This window comes from Geotrypetes seraphini, chromosome 4 (genome assembly GCF_902459505.1).
Source record: "Geotrypetes seraphini chromosome 4, aGeoSer1.1, whole genome shotgun sequence".
NCBI lineage: Eukaryota > Metazoa > Chordata > Amphibia > Gymnophiona > Dermophiidae > Geotrypetes > Geotrypetes seraphini.
Window position 1 is genome coordinate 49,957,439 of NC_047087.1, and position 27,434 is coordinate 49,984,872.

The window sequence follows — 27,434 nt, forward strand, 5'->3', positions numbered from 1 at the left end:
ATTTAATTCACGTACAATTTAGACAATGCATTTATCTGACACATACCTGCCTTCTAAGTTTATAGTTTCAATTAAAAGGGGTTTTATTTCTTGTTAACTCAGCTAATAACATATTGCCCTGCATCTGTACACTTGACTTGCACAACATTTTATTTATAACGGTTTAGCATGCAAATTAGCATTTAAAACAACTCATTCTTGTCATGTAGAAATATTAGATTCCACTCCTTATGCTGGAACAATTTTAAGCTAGTAAACTGATGAATACAAAGTTATTTTACATTTTAATTCAACGTTTTGATGGTTTCATGAAATCCCAAGTCCACCATGTTGCTTTATATTTCTGCAGCATTAATTATGCATATTTTAGGTCAGTTATGATTCATTTACGTTCTTGATTTCATTTTTTTTAATTTTAATTTAGTTAGACTTGGATTAGGATTTGCAGAATTTGAGTCAGCAAATCTCAGTCCTAAAAAGAGTGGATTAGGTTTCTCCAAAGGCAAGTAGGATGGATATTCTCAATGACGAAGTGACTTCATCTAATGCAGGCCTGCACAACTTCGGCCCTGGCCAGGTTTTCAGGATTTCCTCAATGAATATGCATGAGATCTATTTGCATATACTGCTTTCAATGCATATTCATTGGAGAAATCCCGAAAACCTGACTGGATTCGGCCCTCGAGGCCCAGAGTTGTGCAGGCCTGATCTAATGGAACCCGCATAGGACTGCTCTCCAGCCTACTTCCTGGAAGCTTTTGGAAGCATTACAGTGCAAATGCACTTGTCTTCCCACCTCCTGCTATTGCCTGGGAACTTGGTTTTTTGGCTGAGATTTGGCAACCAGAACACCCCAATGGTCAGATTCTATAAATGGCACCAAATAGTGCCTACATTGTAGGCGCTATTTGGTGCAGTTGTCAATCAAAAAAACCTGTGCCATTTATAGAATCTCACCTAGCAGCACCTAAGCAGATTCAGGCTTAACTAGACATAGGCACTGCTCTATTAGGCCTGCTTTTCACTTGTCTAATTTAGTGGGCTTAAGTTGGATGCCTAATGACACCTAACTCAACCATGCCTATTCTCCACCCATAACTACTCCTACTGTTTAACATAGATGTCGTTAGGCATCCCTAGGTTTTGGATGGCACCTCCACTTAGGCATCGCTAGGTGTCCTAAGAGTGCAGCACCAAACTCTTAGGGCTAGATTCATTAAGCAAACCGATCAGTTTGTGAGCCCTTTATGACCAGATTTCCCTTCTATTCACTAACGCCTGTAGCGATCCGATCCCGATCGTCCCATGCAAATTAGTAAAACCCCATACAAAATAGCCAAGCAATTGATTCACTAACAATTGCTTGGCTATTTTGAGTCAGGTTTTATTATTGGCAAACCCAACTGCTGCAGACCTGTCAGTAACTGAGTTACCGTCAGGTCTGCAGGCTTTTTGAAAGGCCTGCCTGTCTTTTTTATTCATTTTTTTATGGGGCAGATATTTTGCATGTGGCAGAAAAAATCAGAGCGTGGGAAGGCCGCGAAGCAGCGTCTTTAATGTGATGCGGCCGCTGCTGGAGCCGGAGGTTTAACGGTTGTCTCGCGGTGGGAGGGGATAGGCACAACCCAATCAAGGACAGCAGCGGAGCAGCCAGTGAACAGGACCAAAAACAGACACACCAATGTCCTGCCCTGTGAGTACACCCCACGTCTCTTCCTCCTCTTCACAGCCCCTCCATTTGCACCTTTCTCAATCACCTCTCCCTTCTCCTTTCAGACGATCATTACAGGGTGAGGCTTCAATATATAGGAAGTGACTCCAGCACCGACTATATTAATGCAAATTACGTACTGGTAAGACTGGATCCGTCCCAGCACTAGCCCATCTGGCACTCTGTTTTGCAGTGAGAGGGTCAATGGGGTCGGCTGCACTGCGGAGATAGTGGCGGGGGAGGGGGGGGGAGAGTGTTCTACTGCACAGGGGGATGCCTAGCAGGAGGTTGGCTTCGGAGGGTGCGGGAGGGACAAACTGTGGAAGGCAGTGAGAGGCAGCAGGGAAGAGGTGCTGCTGGACCGGGGAGCAGGGAAGAGGGACCAGGGGAATAGGTAAGAGGTGCTGCTGGATAGGGGGAGCAGGGAAGAGGTGCTGCTGGCGGGGGAGGGGGGAGGGGGGAGTTCTACTGCACAGGGGGATGGCAGGCAGGCAAGCTGGCTTTGGAGGGTGGGAGTGGAACAAACTATGGAAGGGAACATGTGAGGGAAGGAGGCTTTACTAGCACCCGTTAATGTAACGGGCTAAAATACTAGTCATCTATAAATTATGTTCATTGGCATTAATTAGCAGTTACACATGTAACTATCCCCAGTTGGTATTCTATGAATTGTTAGTGCAAGCAACTACAAAGGGGCGTGCACCTGGGAGGGGCATGTCTGGCAGTTGCATGCACAAGTTATAGAATGCATTTGTGCACTTAACTCTCTTCAGTTAGGTGCGAGCATTTACATCAGCCATCTGGCTAGTGTAAGTAAAGTTAGGTGTGTAAATACAGACTTAGAGTAAGCTTTCTGGGCACCCAATTTTATGTGATCTTTTGAGAATTACTGCCAAAGTGCTTAGCAGTCATCAAGCATCTCCACGCAGACTGATAGTACATGTGTTTCGCTACTTAGATAATTGGTTGGTCAAGAGAACATCAGTGGAAGGGGCAAAGGAATTAATGTGCATGACTGTTTGGCTTGAGCTACTACAGTAGGGTTTGTCATGAATGATCCCAAATCCTAGCTCAACCCAGCTCAAATATTGGAGTTCATAGGTGTCTTGCTAGACATAACTCCGGCTTGCATATTTCTTCTGCACATTTCTCTGACTTCAGCATTTGCAGAAGTGTGCCAAAGTCAGCAGGTGTTAGCTTGACAGATGTTGAGAATGTTAGCCACATGGCTTCGACTGTCCATGTAATCCCCACTGTATAGTTCAATTTGAGGCAAGCTCATTTCTTCCCAATGGTCAGGCCAGATGAGCCTGAAAGATGTGATAATCTATCACAGTCCTCTCACGTAGTCCCTGTCATGATGGTTAGGTCATGCCAATTTGGCCAGGGGTATGCCCTTTCAAATTCCTCTAATTCAGAAGGCATAGATAACAAGTACACCCAACCTGGGGAACTCATGTAGATAGGCTCCACACCCATGGTCTGTAGTCTGTTAAGTAGAAAATTCATCAGATAAATCTAGAGACAAGAATGATTTGCACTATGCTGAAGGCTTTCAGATGTATGTTAATTTGCTTTGGATAAAAGAGGACTATAAATTGCAATAAAATGAAAAAGATATTGGTTGGCTCACAAAGTTATTCTGTTCCAGACAGACAATTATGTTTGTGTACTGTGTCAATAAACAAGGAGGAACTGGGTCATACCTCAGGTGTCATAAAGTAGTCAAGATGTGTTGTCCTATGGACTGGAACTTATCTGTTGGGGAAAGCCAACTGTCTAGCACATTAAAAAAAAACCTAAAACATGAGGGTACTTACAGAACCTCTGTTATAGCCCTGCTGCTTCTCTTTTTTTTGTTCTAAAAGCCTGGGGAGCTAGAAATTCTCATTGGTGAGAACCCCATAGCTTGCTTATTCTTGGCAGACAGTTACCTGCAGAAGTTGTTCTCCAAGGACAGCAGGATGGATATTCTCACACACTTGCCCACTTCCCTTTGGAGTTGCATCCTATAAGTCAGTGGTTCCCAACCCTGTCCTGGAGGAACACCAGGCCAATTGGGTTTTCAGGCTAGCCCTAATGAATATGCATGAAGCAAATTTGCATGCCTATCACTTCCATCATATGCAAATCTCTCTCATGCATATTCATTAGGGCTAGCCTGAAAACCCGATTGGCCTAGTGTTCCTCCAGGACAGGGTTGGGAATCACTGCTATAAGTTGTACATATTAGACTGACCAGATCCTGTGTGACAGTGACAGGCCAAGAGCTGTAGTGCTTCTAAAAGCTTGATGATGTCATCATGTCAGTGAGAATCTCTGTTCTGCTTTCCTCTGATAACACCTACTACAGGTGAGTAACTTTGTTTACAGATAAGTAAATTGTGGTTCTAGAGATATTTGCATATTTCATTGAAATTAAATTTAAGAGAGACTATTTCTGATTCCTGCTCTTCAATCAACAGGGCTGTTCATGGTCGGTCATATTTGTGGATTTTGATGCCCATAACAGAAACAGACAAACTCTTTGCTCACTACTCCCTAGAGAGTCACGATCTCACGTAAGTCATGCTGCACTTTTCAGTTAAACAGGATTGCAAAGAAAAATGGTTCTGTTTAAATGTGGTTCACAATTTATTGTGGCAAGTACCAAAGAGAAGAAAAACATCCTCACGAGTAGGATACAAGAAAAGTTAAAGTGGGGAAAATCAAGAAACAAGAAGTCCAATAGCTATAAAAATCTCAGTTCAATTTATATAGCTATTGAATTCCTAGGGTCAAATTTTCCAAAGCATCCTGAATTTAGGCAACAGTAGGCGTCCTACTGCTGTCTTAATGAACCAATTGGGACACACTTTTTTTAAAAATGCAGGCGCCGTTCTTAGGCATCTGTCTCACGGCTATGGAGGTTCATAGAGATGCCTACCATTGCCTAAGGCTGGTGTGTGCGTGGTTTGCTCCAGAAGTTGCTTTAGGCATCTTTAGACATCCCTATGTGCCTCCATAGGCACAAGACTGGTGCCTTAAATGTAGGCCTTTAAAATGCTGGCCTACACTTAAGGCGCCTATGTTAAAAAAAATATATAGATATATATATAAAAAAAAGATGCAATTCTGGATGTGATACCTGCTGGTGATTGACAAGCGGTAGGCGCCCATTTTACAGGCGCCACTTCCAGAATCGGGCAACTAGCATCTTGATTTTCCTCACTCTTTCTTTGTTTTCAGTTGGTTGCCATCTTAACTTGTTCATAAGACATATGCACAAACTGATACCTTGCATAAATAATGCAATATATTGAATATTTTCCTATGTCACAAAACAGGTGAACTGTGAATACTAGTGCTGCCCGATTTACGATTCGAATCGATTCACCGATTCACTTCGGGTGAATCGATTCGAATTGATTTAAAAACAAAAAAAAATCAGCCTCCCAATTCAGTGACTGACCCTTGCCCCCTAAAGCAGGATTGGCAGCGCTGCCTCTTGTTGGCTGGCCACTGCTGCTCCTGCTTTAGAGGGCAAGGGGAGAGGGTCAGTTGTGAAGTGCTGGTGCCCGACTTCCCCTCTGGCTTCCCGCTAGTGCTTACCCCCTGGCCTCCTAAGCAGTTTGCAAAGATCGCTAGCACCACATGCTGCTCATAGATGGTGCGCGGGAAGCCAGGGGACTGGTAGGAACCGAGAGCCACAGTCCATGAAGACTCTCAGCTGCTTTGGAGGCTGAGGGTGGGGTCCCGGCCGCTCTTTGACAGCCACTCTAGCCTTTGCCGAGAGGGCCGCTCGCTGGACCGAAGCGACCAGATCTCTCTTCTTTTGCCTGCAGCGGCCTGTCAGCTGAAGGGAACTTGATTTGCACTCAGATTCTGTCTGGGAGAGGGAGGGGAGGGGGAGTAATAACGCCGGTTCTCCCCTGACCCTCTCCAATGGCGTCCGACAGTTGCCAAAGATGTCAACATGGGCTCGTTCCCCGCGGTGTAAGTATACCGCTTTTGAAGCTTGATTGTGCCTATTTTTATTTGATATTCCACATTTCTTCCGCAGCTATAGTAAACTCTCTAAAGTAGTTTCCCTCTCTCCTGGTGGGCTCACGATCTAACTATGGTATCTGGGGCAATGAAGTGACTTGCCCAGCTGAGGCTGCTTCCCTGCCTTTCAGCTCACTGCTTTTTTCCATCAGGTTTGCTTCTTAGGAGATGTATTATTTTTGCTGTGTTTGTTAAAGGGAGGGAAATAGATTATAATTAAGACCAGAAACTACAGAGAAAAAAAATGTATATGGCATATGGCAAGAGTGGAATGGTAGGATCAGAGGAGGATCACTTTATTCTACTTTATTTTAACAGAAACAAACACACAGGCAAAAAAATAATAATAATAATGTTTTTTTGCTGTAGCCTGGGACTGTCTGCAACTACTTTTTAAGGGCTGCTTTCCTGCTACAGTTTCAGAATACAGCTTGTGCTCTTTGCATTCATAGTACAGTATTAAAATTATAGTGGGTATAATAACCTGTGGCCTTTCCTTACTGTAGTGCTTTGGCATCAGCGTTCCGGGGGGGGAAGGTGAGCAGTCCTTTGGGGTGGGGGTGGAAACAAGCAGGCCTTTAAGAGGGGTCAGGCCTTCAAGGGGGAGACAGGTCTTCAGGGATGGTGGCACAGGCCTTCTGGGTGGACAGGCAGGCAGGCCTTCAGGGGTGGGGTGCAGGCCTTCAGGGGGAGGTGCAGGCCTTCAGGGGGGGACAGCCCTTCAGGGGAGGGAGGGCCTAGTGTAGAAGTACACAGAGGGAGGGAGGGAAGGGGGGGTTTCAAAGAGATGTGCATATGCCGGACTTTGGGGGGGAAAAAATAATGGGTCTAAAAACAGAGGAGAGGGAGAGAGATGGTGAACAATGGGATTTAGGGAGGGAAGGAACAGAAAGGGAGAGAAGTTGGACACAAGGGATGGTGTGGAGGGGGGGATAGAGATACTGGATAGGAGAGTAGTTGGGAAAAGAAAGGGAGAGATGGTGGTCCCTGGGGTGGTGGGGAAGGAGGGAGAGATGCTGGATTAAAGGGTAGTTGAGAAAAGGTGGTTGGAGATGAAAATAAGGAAAGATGCCAGACCTCCGGGGGAGGGAAGGGAAATAGAAGGGGAGGACAGAGGTAGAAGATGGATGGTTAGCAAGAAGAAAGAAGGAGACCCTGGAAAGCAAGTTTTCAGAAGACAATCAAAGCCTGGGACCAACAAGATTTGAATAATGACCAGACAACAAAAGGTAGAAAAAAATAATTTTATTTTATGTTTTGTAATTTCAATATGTCAGATTTGAAACGTGTACCCTGCAAGAGCTGGTGTTAGACCACAAACGTGAGTTAGGATTTAACAGAGAGAGGAAAAGTCTTTTTTGTTTGTTTATTTTGTTTACACCACAGGACCAGTGTGGGTAGGAGAGGGCAAAGGGGGTGAAGAGGCTATAAAATAAACCCACCGGGATGTTTGAAAAAAAACACCCAATTGAGCAGGAAAATTGAATCGAAAAACCAATTCAATAGGCTGAATCGAATCGAATCAAAATTTTTTTTCCTGAATCGGGCAGCACTAGTGAATACCATATCAATCTAATTTCTCATTTATGCAAACACAAAGGTTTTCTTTGATAGATAGATAGAAATTGTTTATTAAAATGAACAAAACACTCCTAAACATGGTAAAATCTTAACAAAATACTTTATTAAATAAAAGCAACATGTTCTTTCTAATAGTAAGATACATATAAAAACCAATGTAAAAACTAAATATTTCACTTATTCGAGTATAATGATGTTGAACAAGTTCTGCTCATAGCTTTTAATCCAAACCAATATAATAACAGTAAGGGCTCCTTTTATGAAGGTGCGCTAGCATTTTTAGCGCACATACCGGATTAGCGCGCGCTAGCCGAAAAACTACCGCCTGCTGAAGAGGAGGCGGTAGTGGCTAGCGTGCGCTATTCCACACGTTAAGGCCCTAACGCGCCTTCATAAAAGGAACCTTAAATCTCCTTCAGGCCAAAAATCCCATATTCTGCAATAATTTTTTGTACATACTTTAGAGCCATACATGTATTTTTGTCCAAGTTATTAAACCACAATATGTCACAGAAAAAAATTATCTTTTTTTTTTTTCCAGAACACCGATGCAGCCCTCCTTCCTTGCATTAGTTATCCTGCATTTGCTGTTGATGATGATGCCTTGTTTTATCAGACTCTTGATAAGATTGTTCGAAAGCTAAAAGGAAAGTATGGGTTCAAACGGTTTTTAAGAGATGGCTACAGAACAGCACTGGAAGATTTTAACAGACGCTATTATAAGCCAGCGGAAATCAAGGTATTTACCAGTGGAAATCCTTAACCACATTTATACTTAGATTGTATTTCAACACTCGTTGCATTAGAGACATGATTTTTGTTTTACAGCCAATATATCTTCACAGTGACCTGAAAACAAATTATGATTCCATTTAAATTGTTATACCTGGAAAGCTTCCATGGACATGCTACTACCACTTCTACTACTAATCACTTATATAGCACTAAAAGGTGTACACAGCGCTGTACATTTTGACATTTATAGATGGTCCCTGCTTGGAATAGCTTACAATCTAACTTGGACAAACAGATGTGACAAATAGGTTTGGGGATGCAGAACCCAAGGTGAGAGGAGTTAAGAGTCGAAAGCACTCTCAAAGAGGTGGGCTTTTAACTGAGCCTTGAGCACTGCCTGAGATGGAGCCTGCTGTACAGATTCAGGCAGCTTGTTCAAGCATAAGGTGCAGCAAGGTAGAAGGGACGGAGTCTGGAGCTGGCAGTTGAAGAGAAGGGCACAGATCGGAGGGACTTACCAGCTGAGTGGAGCTCACTGGGTGGGGAGGAAATCATATAGGGAGATAAGTGAAGAGAGATAGTGAGAGGCAGCTGAGTGAGTGCATTTGTAGGTCAGTAAGCGGCATTTGAATTGTATTCAGAAATTGATGGAAAGCTAATGAAGTGACTTTAGGAGAGGGGTAACATGAGTATAGTGGTTCTCCCAGAATATAAATCATGCAGCCAAATTCTGGACGGATTGGAAAGGAGTGAGATGGCTAAGCGAAAGACCTGAGAGTAACGAGCTACAGTAGTCTAAGCGCGAGGTGATGAGGACGGGGATAATGTTTTGGTAGTGTGCTCAGAGAGGAAGGGTCGAATTTAGGTAATATTATAGAGGAAGAAGCGGCAGGTTTTAGTGATATGTTGTATCTGGGCAGTGAAGGAGAGAGAGGAGTTAAAGATGACCCAAGATTATGAGCAGACAAAACAGGAAAGATGAGTGTTGCCATTGCATGTCAGTTCTGATCCCCTTTCATTTTCCTATCGGATTTAATCTTAACTTGAACCTGGTTGTAATATACAAAAAACTCTTGTAACGAGTGATCTATATAAAACATCTGTAAAATTGCGTTTTAAAAAATAGGTTCTTGGAACCAGCATCAATATTTCACAAATTAAAACACAAACTTTACACTGCCTATTCATGTACTAGCATAGTTTATAAAGTATTAGGGAAGTTCTATAAACTAGATGCTACCATTGATACACACATATACCCCTGGATTCTTTTTTTTTAAATCATCTTTATTCATTTTCAGTCAAACAATGACAAGGCAAAACAAAGGTCAGCAATATGACAAAAATATCAAGAAGAAAACCAAAAACTGTGGAACTGATGATCTTGATAAAAACTTTATTTGAACAAGGTACAAAAGATAAAATATCCAATAACTCAAACAAACACAGTATATAAATTGTGGCATAGACCCGACACGGGCCGTGTTTTGGTCGTGAAACGACCTTCTTCCGGGGTCCAGTATTGCTGAAAACCACAAACTAGGAAATGCGAAAACACGCAACAAAATACTGTGCACGAAAAGGGTAGTCTTCTACGTGACTAAAAACTAGATGCTACCATTGATGCACACATATACCCCTGGATTCTCTTTTTTCTAATCATCTTTATTCATTTTCAATCAAACAATGACAAGGCAAAACAATGGTTAGCAATATGAGAAAAATATCAAGAACCCATGTTAATACAGGACCAATAACATACCAGCAATAACCCCTGGATTCTTTAAAGTTATGTACCCAAATTTCCAATTAGTGTGCAAATTTGGGCATGCAAGTTACAAAATTGTGCCAGATGTGTGCCTAACTTAATTGTTAAATTGGACACCAATTTTCCCTTAAGTAGCATTAATTGGTACTAATTTGAAGTTACGCACGTAACTGCACTTAGACATTATTCTGTAAACTTAGCACCTAGATCAGACATGGACAAACTACGGCCCATAGGCTAAATCCGGCACATTTAGATGTTTAAACCGGCCTGCTGACCGTCCGGCCCTTCTCCACGACTGGTGTGTGGAAGTAGTGTGAGCGTCGCCGACGACGACCTCTGTCCACTTGTGGCAGGCGTGAGCTGCAGTGCTTTAGAAGAGCTGCTCCCTGACTCTTCTCCGCACAGGGGGCAGGGCGACTGGTGTGTGGAAGGCGCGCAAGTGTTACTGCCAACCTCTGTTCAGCGCGGTCATGCATCACAAATGGCCGAGAGGAGGCCTCACTTCTGAGCTGACGAAGCGCGCTTTAGGGGAGCTGCTCCCTAGTTCTTCTCCTGTGCAGTGGGACCACTGAGCAAAGCACCAGCACTACTAGTCCAGGCAAGTACTGAGAGGGGAGAGTTGGGGGCTGAGAAGCTGCTGGACTAAAGAAAATAAAGGGAGAGCTGCTACTGGACCAGGAGGGGAGGGGGCTGGGAAGCTGCTGGACTAAGGAAAATAAAGGGAAAGCTGCTACTGGACTCAGAGGGAGGGAGGGAGAAGGAGAGATGCTGGTGAGAGGGGAGGAGGGAAAGGGAAGGGAAGAGATTTACTGTTAGATAGGGGAAGGAGGGAAGGGAGAAGGGGTACTGCTGGACAGTGGAGGATTAAAAAAGGAAGGAAACAGCTGGCAGGGAGATTAGAGGAGGAGAAAGGGTCAGGGTGGAATGGAGAGATCAGATGATGGAAAGGGGAGAGAGAGGAATGAGAAAGTAGAGAGAGATTGATGCTGGGAAGGGGGTCAGCAGAGAAATGAGAGAGGGACAAAGATGCTAGATCTGGTGTAGGAGAGATAAAAATGTAGAGAGCAGTGAAGCTGGAATGAAACATGTAATAAGGAGAGAGGGAGCAGGCTGGATGGAAAGGGGAGAGGGGCATAGAAAGAAGGCAGATACCATATGGAAGGGGAGGGGGCTAGATTGAAGAGACAGAGAGTGCAGACGCTGAAAGGAAGAGAGTGAAACTAGAGACAAATCTGCCCTTTTTTGGGGGGAGGGGTTTTTGTTTCTCTTATCATCATCATTCTGCGGCGCATCATAACCCCCCCAACCGTTCGCCCGGCACCGCCCCACTCCTATAGTCAGCCAGCATCGCCCGGCCCCTCTGGCAAATTTAAGAACCCATTGTGGCCCACAAGTCAAAATTTTGCCCACCCCTGACCTAGATGCTACAGTGTGCAACTACAAAGTGGGGGGGGGGGAGGCACATGGGCAGATCAGGGGTGTGTCTTGCAGTTGCACATGTAAGTTATAGAATACTATCACTTATACATGTAGCTGACATCTTTTTGCATAATCATTTTCACAAGTCTCTGACATGGTGTAAGTGCTCATGCTTAAAGTTAAGTGTGCATATGCCAATTCATACTCTATTCTATACTGGCAACTTCATGTGCAGTTGCCATCATAAAATTGGTACTTTGCACCCATATGTTTTGCACCTAATTTTTGACATGCGTTCTTGGATCTACTCCTTTGTGTGTAAATGTTTAGAATACTAGCATATATACACACTAGCACACACACATATATGTATATGCCAGCATATCACCTAAGCACTATTCTTCAAATACCCATGTAACTTACATGAGACTGTTTTATAACCTAGGTGCCCACATTTATGCACATGTTATCGCCTGGATTCTATATATGGTGCTCAATATTTTATGCAGAAATTAAGCATGTGCCTAATTTCAATTCATAATTTAATTGTATAACAAACCAATTAGCACCAATAATTGGGTGCTTATCAATTATCAACGCTAATTGGCATATTCTATAAAGATGCATGTGTAAATTCTAGTATGTTGACTTGAAAAATGGCATGGCCATAGGAGGGGTATGGGTGGGTCATGGGTATTTGCAGTGTTATAGAAAATGACTGATTTAGGCATAGATTCCAGCCCTAGGCACTATTGTATAAATGGCATCCAATTTGGAGCACTGTTTATAGAAAAGCACTTAGCATGCTGATTTTGTGGTGCCATATATTGAATTTGATCTTATCTTTGTAAATGTTTAGAATACTAGCACATATGTGCACACATACCACTTAAATGCTAACAGGGTGCCTGGGTATTTTGTTAAGTGCTTATATACCGCCCTTCATGAGAACACCAAGGTGGTTTACATATTACATAGGTAGAAAGGAACTCCAATAGTAATAGGACAGTAGAAGAAAAAAAAACCCCACCACCTGGATAGCCAACTTCAACCTTCCGACTGGAGATTTCACATGTTGGAGAATAACTATCAATTCTCAGCACTACCATTTGGGCCTGCAACGGCATCCCAGACGTTCACCAAGGTGATGGTAGTGGTAGCAGCTCATCTTTACAGGGTGGGTTGGCTGATTCATCCTTATCTAGATGACTGGCTCATCAGAGCCCCCTCTTGAGAAGAGGGAGAAAGAGTGCAATGGCGGCAGTTGTGCAAACTTTGCAGAGTCTGTTTTGAATTGTAAACTTTCATAAGAGCCAATTAGTCCCTACTCAGTCTTTGGAAAATCTGGGAGTTCTCTTCAACACGGTGGAAGGGCAAGTTTTTCTGCCAGAAGCATGCAGGCAGAAGCTTTGGGAGCAAATTATAAACCTACTGTCATAGCCAGTGCCTACAGCATGGCACTAACTACAGGCTCTGGGTCAACGATGGCTGCCATAGAAGTAGTGTCCTGGGCAAGGGTGCAAATGCATCCACTTCAGGATGCACTGCTGGTCTCCCCAGAGAGACTTCCTATAGACCCCGCTACCCTGGATGAAGGCAGCCCACAACAGCATGAGCTGGTGGCTCAATCTACAGTCTCTAGGAAAATGAATTCCACATCATATCGATTCCTGGGTCACACTGACAACGGATGCCAGCCTGTTCGGCTGAGAGGTGCATTGTAGTGGTCACCCAGTATAAGGGAAATGGACACCATCCCAGAGGAAGTGGTCATTAAACAGGCTAGAACTGAGAGTGGTCCATCTGGCTGTGCGAAACCTACAGTCGGTGCTGGAAGGCAGAGCTGTAAGAGTATTCTCAGACAGTGCCACAGCAGTGGCCTATGTCACATTGTTCCAACTAGAGGCAAAACTACTGTTCGCTTGAGCAGAAAAGCACCGGATGGCCATCATGACAGTACACACAGCTGGAATGAACATCTGCAAGTGGACTACCTCAGCAGACAGACATTGGACTTGGGATAATGATCGTTGGCCCTGTGGGCATTCCAAAACATTGTCAGATGTTGGAGATATCCGATGTTCCATCCTATGGCAATTGTATGCAACAAGAAAGCACCTTGGGTTTTTGGCATGGCTCTTGAGCACATGGCGTTAGCCAAGAAAGGATATTTGGAAGTGGTCATTACCACCCAACTGGAGGCCAAGAAAGCATCCACTCTTTCAACAAAGGCCAAGGCATGGGATACTTTTCAGCGCTGGTGTAATAAGGAGAATCTGGAGACCATCAGAGCCCCAGTATCATTGGAACTGGCCTTCCTTCAAGAGGGCCTGGAAAAGGATTAGCAGTGGCATTCCTTAAGGTACAGATTGGAGGCCTGGCTTGCTTTAGAGGCCGAGAGAAACGAATCTCTCAGGCTGTTCACCCAGACATTATTAGATTCTTCAAAGGAACCCTGAGACTCAGGCCGCCGATATGAGATCCCTTCACTTCCTGGAATTTCAACATCATATTAAAGGGTCTTCAGATGGCCCGTATGAGCCTTTGGAGGAAGCTTCTTTCATGAATCTTACAATCAAAGTGATTTTCCTGGTTGAAATTATCTTGGCCAGAAGAATCTCAGAATTGCAAACTTTGTCATGCAGGGAACCATTTCTGAGGGCCATGGAAACGTGAGCGAACTTGTGTACACAGTACCTTCCTTTTTGCCAAAGGTTATTTCAGCATTTCACATCAACCAGGAAGTCAGGCTACCAGCCTTTCATCCTTCGGATTCTAAGAAGAAAGACAAGGCTTTAAAGCTGCTGGACGTTCGCAGTGTTCTCTTGCGTTACCTGGAAGTGACTAATGAGTTTCGTCTATCGGACCATCTCTTTGTCCTAACCAGCTTCCAAGGCCACCATTTCCCAGTGGATTTGGATAGCGATCTCTTCCACCTACATTGTCTGCAGCAAACAACCGCCGGTGTCATTGAAAGCACATTTGACCAGAAGTGTAGCCTTCCCTTGAGCGGAATTGAAAGCAATACCTCTGGAATAGATATGTAGACCAACAACATGATCTTCCCTGCACACTTTCACTAAATTCTATAGGGTGGATTTGCAGTGCAAGAGAATTCTGCTTTTGGATCCTCTGTACTAGAAGCAGGCTTATCTCTCCCACCTGGAACTTCAGGGACTGCTTAGGTACATCCCTAAGGTTTAACATACCATTCCTATTGCACTGGAAAAAGAGATTAAGTTCTTACCTTAATAATATCTTTTCCAGTAGATAGAAATGGTATGCTGACCCCCCCTTAATAATTTCTGATGCTCCTGTTTCTGCTTTATGCTTCATGGTCCTCTTCATAGCTAAGACTTCTCTCCCAGTCAGTCTATGTGTTCAGAATCACACACATACAATTATGAAATTCTATAAAAGTTTTTTTCTTCATATAAAACAGGATCTGCACACTATAAAAAGCTTTATAAAATTATTCCTTTACGATACTGTAAATGTTTTTTTGAGGAGGCAGGGGAATAGAGAATGTCTCTTAAATTTTAAAAGGAAAACGTAAATGAGAAATCAGAAGTTTAGGCTCCTGCAGTAATTTAAATTGTGCTTGCTAAAATGTGGTTTGGAGGAATAAGCTTACAATTTGAGACTACAAATGTAGCTATTTGGTCACTGATTGATTTGTTGGCTGATAAAATTCCATCTACATTTAGTTTCCTATAACAAATGGACATATTATTTATCATTTGTGCTGTTTAATTTCACAGTTGACTACATTCCCAGTACATTAATGCCAGTTTTTACTTTTTGGGGCTAGAGAGTTGGAGGGGAGTTGAGCAGCAGTGTGCTTTTTTTTCAAGATGTCTCAATATAATCTGTAAAATGTTTATTTCAAATACACTGAGGGAATTTATTTTTCTTCAGCATATACTTTGCACAGAGTAAAGTGTGTATGTGAAGTTGTAATCATTAAATATATGTGAAAGCAGGTGCAGATATGCTTATGGGGCTCATTTTCAAAAAAGGTAGATGTCCAAAAGGCAGCATAAACCAGCACTTGGACATCCTACTAGTTAAAATGTCCAAGTGGGCATTCTCAAAACAGACTTTCTAGATGTCTTTCTAGTTGTTTTGTGTCCAGTGCATCTAAATCTTAAGGAGGCGTGTTTTGGGCAGGCTTAGGACCTGGATGCTTGGCAGGGATAATCAAACCTTAAAAAAAGGTCCAGGGCTTTTTTATGTTTGAAGCTAGAACTGTTTTAAAAATGTAAAAATGCTAAAAGGTGCCCAAACTGACCAGATGACCACTGAAGGGATTAAAGCATGACCCCTCCTTACTCCCCTGTGATCACTAACCCCCCTCCCACCACCCAAAGATTTGAAGAAAATCCAATACTGCCAGCCTGTATGACAGATTCACATGGTTCTCATACATTGGCATATCAGGGCAGAAGGGCACTCTTAAGAATTACAGCAGATAATGTCAAAAGTCCCAGGTACAGATGTCAATATAACTAGTTTAAATTTATGGTGAGCCCTCCAAAACCTATTGTACCTACATAAAGATGACACCTACAGGCATAGGGGCTATTGTTGTGGTGTACAGGTGGGTACAGTAAGTTTTGGGTGGGGTTTGGAGGGCTCACCATTCAATATAAGCAAGTTATATTGACATCTGTGTCTGGGACTTTTAACATGGCATTCTCTGCAGTAATCCTTAGAGTGCCCCTCTGCTGTGCTCAGGAATGCTCAGCTGTCTGTGAATAGTTTGCTAAGAATGCTGGCTGCTTGGATGTCTGAAAAGATTGCTTTTGTGAGTTTTTCATGTGGATGCCTTTATATTCAAGAATGGCCAAAAAAGATAGATGTACTAAGGGCTCAAAAGTCTAGATAACACATTTTCAACACAAATGTCTAGATAACACATTTAGAGAGATTCTCCATCCTCCTACCTTACCAATATGGCTTTCGACCCAACTTCAGCATCGAATCCCTGTTGGCCTTATTAATCTCAAAGGTTCAACAATAAGTTCACTGTTCTTCTACAATTTGACCTTTCTGCAGCTTTTGACGTTGTCCATCATGATATTCTAATTTTTCAACTTTCTGAGATTGGCATTAACTCCACAGTCTTAGACTGGTTCTCGAAATTCTTACGTTCCCGCTCATACACTGTTAACATGAACGGCACCTCATCCTCTCCTTGGAAACCAATTTGTGTAGTCCCACAGGGTTCACCTCTATCCCCTATTCTCTTCAACATCTATATGTCCTCCCTGAAACTCCTCCATCTGTCCCCCCTGGAAACTCTTTACACTTATGCTGATGACATAAGAACATAAGAACATAAGCAGTGCCTCCGCTGGGTCAGACCATAGGTCCATCCTGCCCGGCAGTCCGCTCCCGCGGCGGCCCAAACAGGTCACGACCTGTCTGAATCACCAGAAGGGGCTCCCTTGCCACCTTGGTTTCTCATTGAAGTCCTATCTTCCCATCGTAGTCCTAACCCTCCGGTCTTGCACATGCACGACCTGTTGTGTTTCTACACTTATTACCTGGTTAGCTTTCTATACCTGTGTTACATCCCAGCACCTCTCTCAGTATCCCACGATCCCTTTATCCCTCAGGTATCCGTCCAATCCCTGTTTGAATCCCTGTACCGTACTCTGCCTGATCACTTCCTCCGGTAGCGCATTCCAAGTGTCTACGACCCTTTGGGTGAAAAAAAACTTCCTTGCATTTGTTTTGAACCTATCTCCCTTCAGTTTCTCCGAATACCCCCTTGTACTTGTTGTCCCCTTCAGTCTGAAGAATCTGTCCCTATCCACCCTCTCTATGCCCCTCATGATCTTGAAGGTCTCTATCATATCTCCCCTGAGCCTCCTTTTTTCCAGAGAGAAGAGCCCCAGCCTATCCAACCTCTCGGCGTATGGGCAGTGTTCCAGCCCTTTTACCAGTTTCGTTGCTCTCCTTTGGACTCTCTCAAGTACCGCCATGTCCTTCTTGAGGTGTGGCGACCAATACTGAACGCAGTATTCCAGATGTGGACGCACCATCGCTCGATACAATGGCATGATGACTTCCCGCATCCTGGTTGTTATGCCCCTCTTTATGATGCCCAGCATCCTGTTGGCTTTTTTCGAGGCTGCTGCGCACTGTGCAGATGGCTTCAGTGATGCATCCACCAGCACACCCAAGTCTCTCTCAAGTCTGCTGTCTCCCAACAATGCCCCCCCCAATTTGTAGTTGAACAACGGGTTGTTTTTCCCTATATGCATGACCTTGCATTTTTCCACGTTAAAGCGCATTTGCCATTTGTTTGCCCAGTCTTCCAGCTTGTCCAGGTCCCTTTGCAGGTCCTCACACTCCTCCCTGGACCTAACTCTACCGCACAGTTTGGCATCGTCTGCAAATTTTATAACCTCGCACTTTGCCTCCTTTTCCAGGTCATTGATAAATATGTTGAAGAGTAACGGCCCCAGCACCGATCCCTGTGGCACACCGCTCGTGACTCCCCGCCAGTCAGAATATTGGCCCTTCACTCCGACCCTCTGCAGTCTACCCGACAACCAGTGCTTGATCCATCTGTGCACATCCCCTCCCACCCCGTGGTTCCACAGCTTCCTAAGCAGCCTTTCATGTGGCACCTTGTCGAAAGCCTTTTGAAAATCGAGGTAAATGATGTCTGTGGGTTCCCCATTGTCCACACGACTGCTTATTCCCTCAAAGAAGTACAGAAGGTTCGTTAGGCACGACCTTCCCTTACAGAATCCGTGCTGGCTTGTTCTCAGTAGGCCATTCCTCTCGATGTGCTCGCAAATGCCGTCCTTGATCATAGCTTCCACCATCTTCCCTATAATTGAAGTCAGGCTCACCGGCCTGTAGTTCCCGGGGTCACCCCTCGATCCCTTCTTGAAGATAGGTGTGACATTCGCCAATTTCCAGTCCTCTGGTACCTCACCAGTTTTCAAGGATAGGTTGCAAACATGCTGGATTGTGCCCGCTATTCTTGTCTTAGTTCCTTCAGAACCCTTGGGTGGATCCCGTCCGGACCCGGTGATTTACCGCATTTTAACCTGTCTATCTGTTTGAGGACATCCTCCTTACTTACCTCTATGTGCTCCAATTTTTCGGCCTGTTCCCCACTCATGAGCTCCTCTGAGTCCGGTATATTAGATGTGTCTTCGCTCGTGAAAACCGACGAGAAGAACGTGTTCAACCTCTCAGCTACCTCTTTATCCTCCTTAATCACTCCCTTCCTATCCCCATCGTCCAACGGCCCCACCTTCTCTCTCGCTGGTCGCTTCCCCTTTACGTAACTGAAGAATGCCTTGAAGTTTTTCGCCTCCCTCGCCAGCCTCTCTTCGTATTCCCCTTTCGCTTTTCTAACCTCTTGGTGGCATTCCTTTTGGCATTTCCTGTGCGCCTGGTGATTTTCCTCCGTTGGGTCCTTTTTCCATCTCCGGAAGGATACTTTTTTGTCATTTATTGCCCTCTTTACTTCAGTTGACATCCAAACCGGGTCCTTTGATCGCTTGTTCTTGCAGCCTTTCCTGAAACTAGGGACGTACATTCTTTGTGCTTCCTGCAGGGTGTCCCTGAATAGGGTCCAGGCGCTTCCCACAGTCTCCATCCTAAAGATGTTTCTGAGCTTCCTCCCCACCATTTCCCTCATAGCAACATAGTTCCCTTTCTTGAAGTTGAGCGCAGTTGTTGCGGTCCTCCTTACTATGGGTGTCCCCCTTTCTAATGTGAATCTGATCGCGTTATGATCACTGTTGCCTAGTGGTCCTCCCACTTCTACCCCTCTTGCAGGCCCCCCTAATCCGTTTAGGATGAGGTCAAGAGTAGCACCCCCTCGCGTCGGTTCTTTGACTAGTTGCTCCATGAAGCAGTCCCTCACAGCTTCTACAAATCCTGTTTCCCTAGTGCAGTTGGAGTGACCCGTACTCCAGTCTATTCCCGGGTAGTTGAAGTCCCCCATCACTGTTACACTTCCAGTCCTGCATTCCTGTCTCAATTCCGCTTCCAAGTCGTGTCCGACTCCTTCTGGTGTACCAGGTGGGCGATAGTACAGCCCCAGTTTTATGCCTGCACCCTTGTTTCCCGGCAATTTGACCCATAGCGATTCCAGCCCCTCTGCCTTCGTTGCCATATCCATCCTGACCGAGTGGATAGAGTCCTTTATATATAGTGCTATGCCTCCCCCCTTCTTGTGGGTCCTGTCCCTCCTGTAGAGCTTGTACCCCGGCAGCGCCACATCCCATTGATTTTCCTCTGTCCACCAGGTTTCTGCAATTCCAATTATATCTAGGTCCTCCCCCTTGGCCACGACTTCTAGTTCACCCATCTTGGCCATGAGGCTTCTTGCATTTGCGTATAAGCACCGCAGGTCCCGTAGGGCCCGTCATTTTTCCTCCACCTCTGCATTTACCTGGGCCGCCTGCCCTTGGATTTCGGGCAGTTCTCCCGTTCCCTGTGCTTCTGCTTTGCCCTCAGCCTTTACCCTCTTAGCTTTCAGCTTCCCCACATTCCCGCCACCCCACTTCCCCGCTTTTCCTCTGGGTTTTCTAGCCCTACCGGCCCCCTCCTGGGCTATCATCTCTTGAACCTCTGTTTGATCCCCCACGCCTTGTGGTACCTCTATATTGCCCTCAGCTTTCGCCCTCGTGCCACCCAGTCCCCCTGTGTCTCCATGCCCCTTAGTCTTCTCCCAGCAAGCTCCCTTTACCTGATGTTTCCCTCGCTGTCTGATCATAAGATCCTCCGGTCCCTCTGCTTCCTCCCTGCAGTCAGCCCGTTCAGCATCTGTTCTGGATACTGTTGTCCAAAGCGTCAACATCAGATCAGCTGTCGGCTTTCCCCCTCTCCTCAGTTTAAAGCCCTCTCGATCTCCTTCCTCACATTGGCTGCCAGTAGTCTAGTTCCCGCTGTGCTCAGGTGCAGGCCGTCCCGCCGGTAGAGCTTGCTCTTTCCCCAGAAGGACGTCCAGTTCCTCACAAAGTGGAAGCCCTCCTCCTGGCACCATCTCCTCAACCATGCATTCACAGCCTGGAGGTCTGCCTGCCTCTTTGCATCTGCTCTCGGTACAGGCAGGATCTCCGAGAATGCTATCCTCCGTGTGCTCCGCTTCAGCTTTCGTCCCAGGACCCTGAACTGGTCAGTCAGTGTGGCCATGCTGAAGTTCCTCCGGCTCACATCATTCGTTCCGATGTGGATTATTACCGCAGTCTCCTCTGTCTCTGCTCCGTCCAGGATCCTCTCGATCCTATCAGTGATGTCTCGTGTCTTGGCCCCTGGGAGACAAGTCACTAGCCGGTCCTCCCTTCCTCCAGCTACGTGACTGTCTACCTCTCTCAAGATCGAGTCTCCCACCACAATAGCAGACTTCCCTTTCCTCAGCAACCTCCTCTGCCTCAGGTCCGTGTCCTTGGTGTAGTGCGGTGTCTCTCCCTCGGGGTCCCGGTGAGTCGCGGTCTCCTCCTCTTGCGTGGTTCCTCCGCTAGGTCCTTCCCCGGTGTCGCCTTGTGGATTCTGGGTCTCATCTGCCGACATCCGTCTGTGCAGCTGCTGGTCCCGTTCCTCCACCTTCCTATAGGCCTCCTCGATGAATCTCTCGAGGTCTCTCACCTGGTCCACAATGGGGCCTGCTCCGTCTGTGTTCTGGGTTGACCAGCTCGTCTCCTCTGTGGTGCGCAGTCCCTCCAGTCCCTCCAGTTCCTGGACCCTGACCCTCAATCTGCCGACCTCCATCCTCAGGCTTTCCAGTTCCTGACACCGACTGCATATGTACTCCCGCCTTCCCAAGGGGAGGTAGTCGTACATATTGCACTCTGTGCAGTATACCGGAAAGTACCTCTGGGCTCCTGGGTCCTCCCCGAGACCGACTTGAACCTCACTAACCTCTCTGAAAACATATCCTCATGCATAACGAACCTCCAATCCTGGGCCTTCACCATACAAATGAAACTGAACGAGTCCAAAACAAAACTAGTTTGGCTCGGCCCAAAATTAGATCAGCTACCCACCCTCATCCCACTGTCCTCTGGCACCACACTGCAGCTTGAGTTCTCAAGCAAAATTCTGGGCATCATCATTGACTCTACACTGTCCTTCAACGACCTCCTCAACTCCTTTAAAAAAAATGCTTTTTCAGCCTTCACATGCTGAGGAAAGTGAGATCCTGCATCCATCAACAACACTTTGCTGTCCTCGTACAATCCATCATCCTTTCCAGACTGGACTATTGTAACTCCATCTACTTAAGCCTAGCAAAGAACAGCCTTCAAAGACTTCAGCGGATTCAGAATACCGTGGCTAAGCTAATCTTTGCAAAAAGTAAATTTGACCATGTCTCCCCGCTCCTATCTAAGCTTCACTGGCTTCCAGTAATCTCTAGGGTTCACTTTAAATGTGCCTGCCTAACTTTCAAGATCCTACACGGCATCCTTCCTCCCCTTTTTCCACTATCTTGGAATTCCTCAAATCCTAATACCACCAGATCCACCCCAAAATTCAAACTATCCTTCCCCTCATTAAAAGGCATATCCCATGCAGAAAAACTAGGGAAATCCCTCTCCTTCAGAATCACTTCGGAATCGGGGCTCCCTCCAACTTTTCCGAAAACATCTGAAAACTTGGCTATTCTCAAAAATGTAGTACTTCCTCCCTCTTTGGTATACTATGTCCCTCTAAACATTCTCTATACTAAGTCCTGTAACCCTTCATTGGAGTTCCTTCCTGTAAACCGTGCCAAGCTCTATGATTGTGGAGAGGATGTGGTATACAAACTTAAGGTTTAGTTTACTTTGGCATCTTGCAGTTTTGAACATTCTGGATGCCTTTCCGAAGACATCGAAACTCAGACTTAGATGTCCTACTGAAAATGCCCCTCCTCATGTATAAATAGACAGCAAATAGAAATATTTATTTTCTAGTTATTAGAGTGAAGTGCTTTATGTTTAGATTTCTCATTTTTATTAAAGTAGTACTTTGCAAAATATGTTGTATAACTCTGGTTTATTCAGTATTTTAAATTACCCCTCTTTAACTAAGGCGCGCTAGCCCAGTGGTTCCCAACCCTGTCCTGGAGGACCACCAGGCCAATTGGGTTTTCAAGCTAGCCCTAATGAATATGCATGAGAGAGATTTGCCTAGAACTGAAAGGTATTGGCGGGATAGAAGACATCAATGTAATGTAATGTAATAATGGAAGAGAGAGGCATGCAAATCTGCTCCATGCATATTCATTAGGGCTATCCTGAAAACCAGATTGGCCTGGTGGTCCTGCAGGACAGGGTTGGGAACCACTGCGCTAACCGATTTAGCATGCGCTAAAAGCTAATGCGTCCATAGCATATAATGGACGCGTTAGCGTTTAGTGTGCCTTAGTAAAAAGACCCCTTAGTTTGCTGTAGAATTTGTGTATATGCACATAATATTTTTGGTAAAATTATTTTATGATCTTATTGTTTTTCAGCTGTTTGATGGCATTGAATGTCAGTTTCCTTTGTTTTTTATCTACATGATAATTGATGGTAAGTATGCAATATCCTGAAACAGATCAGTTCATCTATCTTTTAAAAAAAAATTATTTCCAAAGCATAGTATTTATGTAGCATGGTTGGAGAAATTAAAAGTATTTTTACAGAGAATACATATGTGCAACCCCAAGCGTATGAAAATTGTTCAGAAGCCTACACCAGTTTATATCCTAAAAGTAATGTGATTTGGAGGTCTTTAGTTTCCCTGGCCTACAATGAATTTCTTATCAGAAACAATATGCTGCAAAGGACAAAATCTCTGCAACCTCTGAAATGAAACTATAAAACCTATTTAAGTCTGTTATAAGTAGGGTTACCGCATTTGTGAAGTTAAAAAAGAGGATACATAACCCTGGCCCACCTCCCACTAGTCTCACCCCTGCCCCTCCCCACCTTTTACCCATATCTTTAGTCCCCCTTCCCATGTTCTGTACCCTTTTAGTGTATCTCCCTCTCCCTCCCCCACCCCCTGTAGGTGCTTTTCCTTCATCTTCTGTGGTTGCTTTTCTTTCTCTCTCTCTCTCTCTCTTTCTTTCTTTCTCTCTCTCCACAGCACAGTCTCCTGTCCCGCGGGTTCTTCTCTCCAACTCTCTTCCCACGAGTTCCTCTCTCTCCCCCTCCCTCCAACCCACGAGACGGTGCTTTTCTCTCTTTCCTGTTCCCCACTTACCTTCTTGTTGAAACTAAATCTTCAGACTGGTTGGTAGCAGCAGCAAGGTGAGTCTGCTGCCATTGGCCTGCCTCCAGAAGCCTTTTTTTTGGAATGACTTCCTATTCCCTTGTAAGCGGGATGCTCCAGAGAGAAGACTTCTGTGGCAGGCTGGCAGCAGGCTCACCTTCCCATTTCTGCCAAGCCCGGAGGTAGGTGGGGGAATCAGGCAGACAGGGCTCTAGACACTCTTTCGTCAGACTCCTGGATAGTTCTTTAAAAGAGGACATGTCCAGATAAATCTGGATGTCTGGTAACCTTAGTTATAAGCATTTTCTGCATAAACTAAACTGTAAATGTAGACAGGGTTGCTCCCCTTATCCAGCAGCAGCCCTTCTCCCTTTTTTTAATCTCCCCCCCTGTCCAGCAGCACCTCTTTCCTGTCCAATATATAAATAAAATGTAGTGTTCGGTTGTTTGTTTTTTTTAAAATTCAGGTAGACTCATGCCCCTCACCCCTATGATAACACGTAGCCAGTCCTCTTGCAATTTTTGGCATTCTGCACTGTATGGAACAATGAAGCACTTGTTTATTTATTTATTCTATTTTCTATACCGTTCTCCCAGGGGAGCTCAGAACGGTTTACATGCATTTATTCAGGTACTCAAGCATTTTTCCCTGTCTGTCCCGGTGGGCTCACAATCTATCTAATATACCTGGGGCAATGTGGGGATTAAGTGACTTGCCCAGGGTAACAAGGAGCAACGTGGGTTTGAACCCACAACCTCAGGGTCCTGTAACTATAGCTTTAACCACTTGCGCCACACTCTCCCCTATTTAATGGGAGGTAATTTGTCATGTTGCTCCAAAAATGACTTTTCCTCGGTCTTCACTGTAATAGCAGAGAAGCTTGAAGAATTTTTTAAAATAGAGACTTGTGATGCCATATAGGAAATGTAGCTGGATTTTAAATAGTTAAATTTACTAGCTAAAGCACAACTCTCAACTATCAGAGGCACTTTTGGCTTGGACAAGAATACACTAAGCCTGGAAGTTTAGAGTACTTTTCTTGTGGGGGGGGAGGAGGGGAAGTAATAGATTGTAGAAGGTAACAACCAGAAAAAAAAATTGATGTTTCTTTCCTTTGGTAATATTGTTGTTTGTTCTTTTTCAATGAACATATGTTTCAAAAAAAAGTAGGGTCTTGATAGATAACATTATAATTGATAGAGTGGCAGTAAAACTGCCTACTCTGTGTGTAATTTTAAAATGTCTCACAGTACACAAGAGGGACAACACTTTCTTTCAAACCATAGTTTCCTATTCCTCAGTAATGCATGAATGTCTGGATTAAATTATGTCTAACTGCCAGTTCTAGGAAGGAGATTTCTGACAACCCTATCTTGATGCATTATGGGACCTGCAACACAGATTTCAATGTAAAGAATCAGGAACTATACATACCACAATGTTTTGGGATATAAGTTCAAAACCAAGACTGGCCAAAAAAGTTTCCTCCTTGCAACTAGGTTGCCTGGCAGCTCTGATAAACTCTTACTACTACTACTACTACTACTACTACTACTCATTTCCATAGTGCCGCTAAACATATGCAGCACTGTACATTAAAACATTCAAGAGACAGTCCTTGCTCAATAGAGCTTATAATCTAAACAAACAGACAACAGGACAAGTAGGCGGCTTGGGAGTTTCACTTGGTGCTGTATGAAAACTGTACAGACACAGTACATCCACTAGCAAATACCTGGATTGATTATGGAAATAAATCATTCAACTTATCAATAGTTTTCTTAAATCAATTTTTAAAGCACCTGAAGGTGTGGCTAATTCTTTGTCCATTGAGAATTTAGCTATATAGTAAATGACAGCAAATAAAGACCTCCATGGTCCACCCAGTCTGCCCAACATCTACAGTCATGTGAAAAAATTAGGACACCCCATGAAATATTCAGTTCTTTCTTAAGAACTATTCACATATTGATGTCAAATATTTTTGTATATATATCTCTGGAAAACAAAGTGATGTAATTGCAGGTAAACAACTAAATTTTCCTTGATTTACTCATGAAACAAAAGATATCCACAAAAATGTGTATGTGAATGGCCTAAGGGATCTGGCCAATCTGAATCTTAGACCACACCCAGTGCATCCTAGAATTCACTGCGAGAGAGGCTTAAGATTCCAGTTGGCCCAGGTGCCTAAGGCCCTCCTACAGGAAGGGCCTTAAGTGCCTTGGCCATCAGGGTCTTAGGCCCCTCCCTGGCACATCCCATAATGCACCAGGAAAGGGCAAGCTCACCATTCTACTGAAGACAGGCTAGCCGGCTGGAGGCAGGAAGGATGGGCCTCTGGCCCGCCATCTCAATAAGGGTGGGGATGGGCTTTGGGGGAGTCCGGGTGAGCTACTTTTCAGGGGGTTGGGGTCCGGCAGGAGGGACTGGGCATCCCTCCTGCTGATGATGTTTGGGAGGAGTGGGGGTGGTTCTGGCAGGAGAGATTGGGCATCCTTCCTGCTGATGATGTTTTTTTTTGGGGGGGGGAGGAAATGTCCTGACAGGAGGGACTGGGCATCCATCCTGCCATTGATCTTTGCAGAGGGGGGGTTCTGGCAGGAGGGACTGGGCATCCCTCCTGCCAACAATCTTTGGGGGACTGGGGGGGGAATCCGGCAGGAGGGACTGAGCATCCCTCCTGCCAATGATATTTTGGGGGGGGTTGATTCTGGCAGGAGGAATTGGGCATCCCTCCTCCTGGCGATTTTTACGGAAATGGGGGATTGGGCATTCTCTCTTGCTGGTAATCTTCACGGGGGGGGGGGGGGGGAACACGCAGGTTGCCACAGCCACTAAATTGATCATGACAGGGAGATTCCCTTGCCGTGATCAGCTCAGCATCAACGTGATTTTTTAACCAGCGCCTGTGACATGGGCGCCAGTTAGAGAGTCATGGTGGTTAGGTGGCTTAGGGCGATTCTGTATTGGCCGCCCGTGTGAGATTCTCAAAAATTGAGACCGGGCATCCTATACAGAATCTGGGCCTAAGTGACTTTAGATAGATTTTCAGCCTGTTTGTTGAAATAAATGATTTCTTGTTGTTTTTCTTTTGCCTATCAGGGAAGAAGATAGCCCCAATAATGTATGCTAAAATGTGGAATGTTTTTGCTTTGCTTTTTTTTTTTTTAACTTATATTTTTGTCATTTTCTTGAATTTGTTTTAAGATGTAAAAATATAAATATTAAAAAAAAAATTAGAAGCTGGGTAACTGCAGAGATGAGCAACTGAAGACAATATATCATTTTGCCTCTAAAGGCATCCTCCCTCTTGTTCCCAGTATTTGCATCATCTCCACTTACTGTTGCTGGATTCCATCCTTACTGAAAAAATATGACGCATATATGACAAATACATGCTGCATGCTATGAAAGTACCGTATATAGTGTATAAGTAGATGGTACTGCTGACTTCTCCGCTCAGCTTTCACACAAGCATCAGACTACTCAAACCTAAATGGTCTTGTGTAATCAGTATTCATGCCTAAATTTAGGCATAGAGTTGCATGTGTTAGTCTGCATGTTATGTGACTCATATGATCTACTTTACCAAAATATTTGCCTTGTTTGCAGTCAGAATAATGGCGCTTACTTCACCTACATCCTGAGATTGCTCCTATAGTGCACAGTTACAAAGCCATGCTTTAAGTCAGATGAAGTACCTTGCACATACAAATGTATATGCTAAAATATTATTTTAATTACATTTGCAGGAGTTTTTAGAGGAAATCTAGAACAAGTAAAGGAATATCAGGAGTTTTTGGATCCAGTGCTTTTCCAAGCATTTGAAGGTAAAGTTGTTCTTGTTCTAGTGCATTTTGTTTTCTTCTTGCTGGAAGAATTTTGCTGAAATGTATTAAAATTTAATAAGCCACAGGGAGAACTCTAAAAAAAAAAAAAAAAATCAATGTAAAAGTTGAAAGAGCATCTTG

General features: G+C 44.5%; 1 protein-coding gene across 5 annotated transcripts in view; it reads left to right on the forward strand.

Annotated features, from left to right (window-relative positions):
* PHKB (phosphorylase kinase regulatory subunit beta) overlaps nucleotides 1-27,434 on the forward strand; it is a 379,505-nt gene that overhangs the window by 195,973 nt on the left and 156,098 nt on the right. For all 5 annotated transcript variants that reach the window (XM_033940814.1, XM_033940811.1, XM_033940816.1 and 2 more), the window contains 4 exons: nucleotides 4,177-4,272; nucleotides 7,860-8,057; nucleotides 22,717-22,774; nucleotides 27,216-27,293. In XM_033940814.1, coding sequence (XP_033796705.1) covers nucleotides 4,177-4,272; nucleotides 7,860-8,057; nucleotides 22,717-22,774; nucleotides 27,216-27,293 — 430 coding nt within the window. The remainder of the gene's footprint in view (nucleotides 1-4,176; nucleotides 4,273-7,859; nucleotides 8,058-22,716; nucleotides 22,775-27,215; nucleotides 27,294-27,434) is intronic.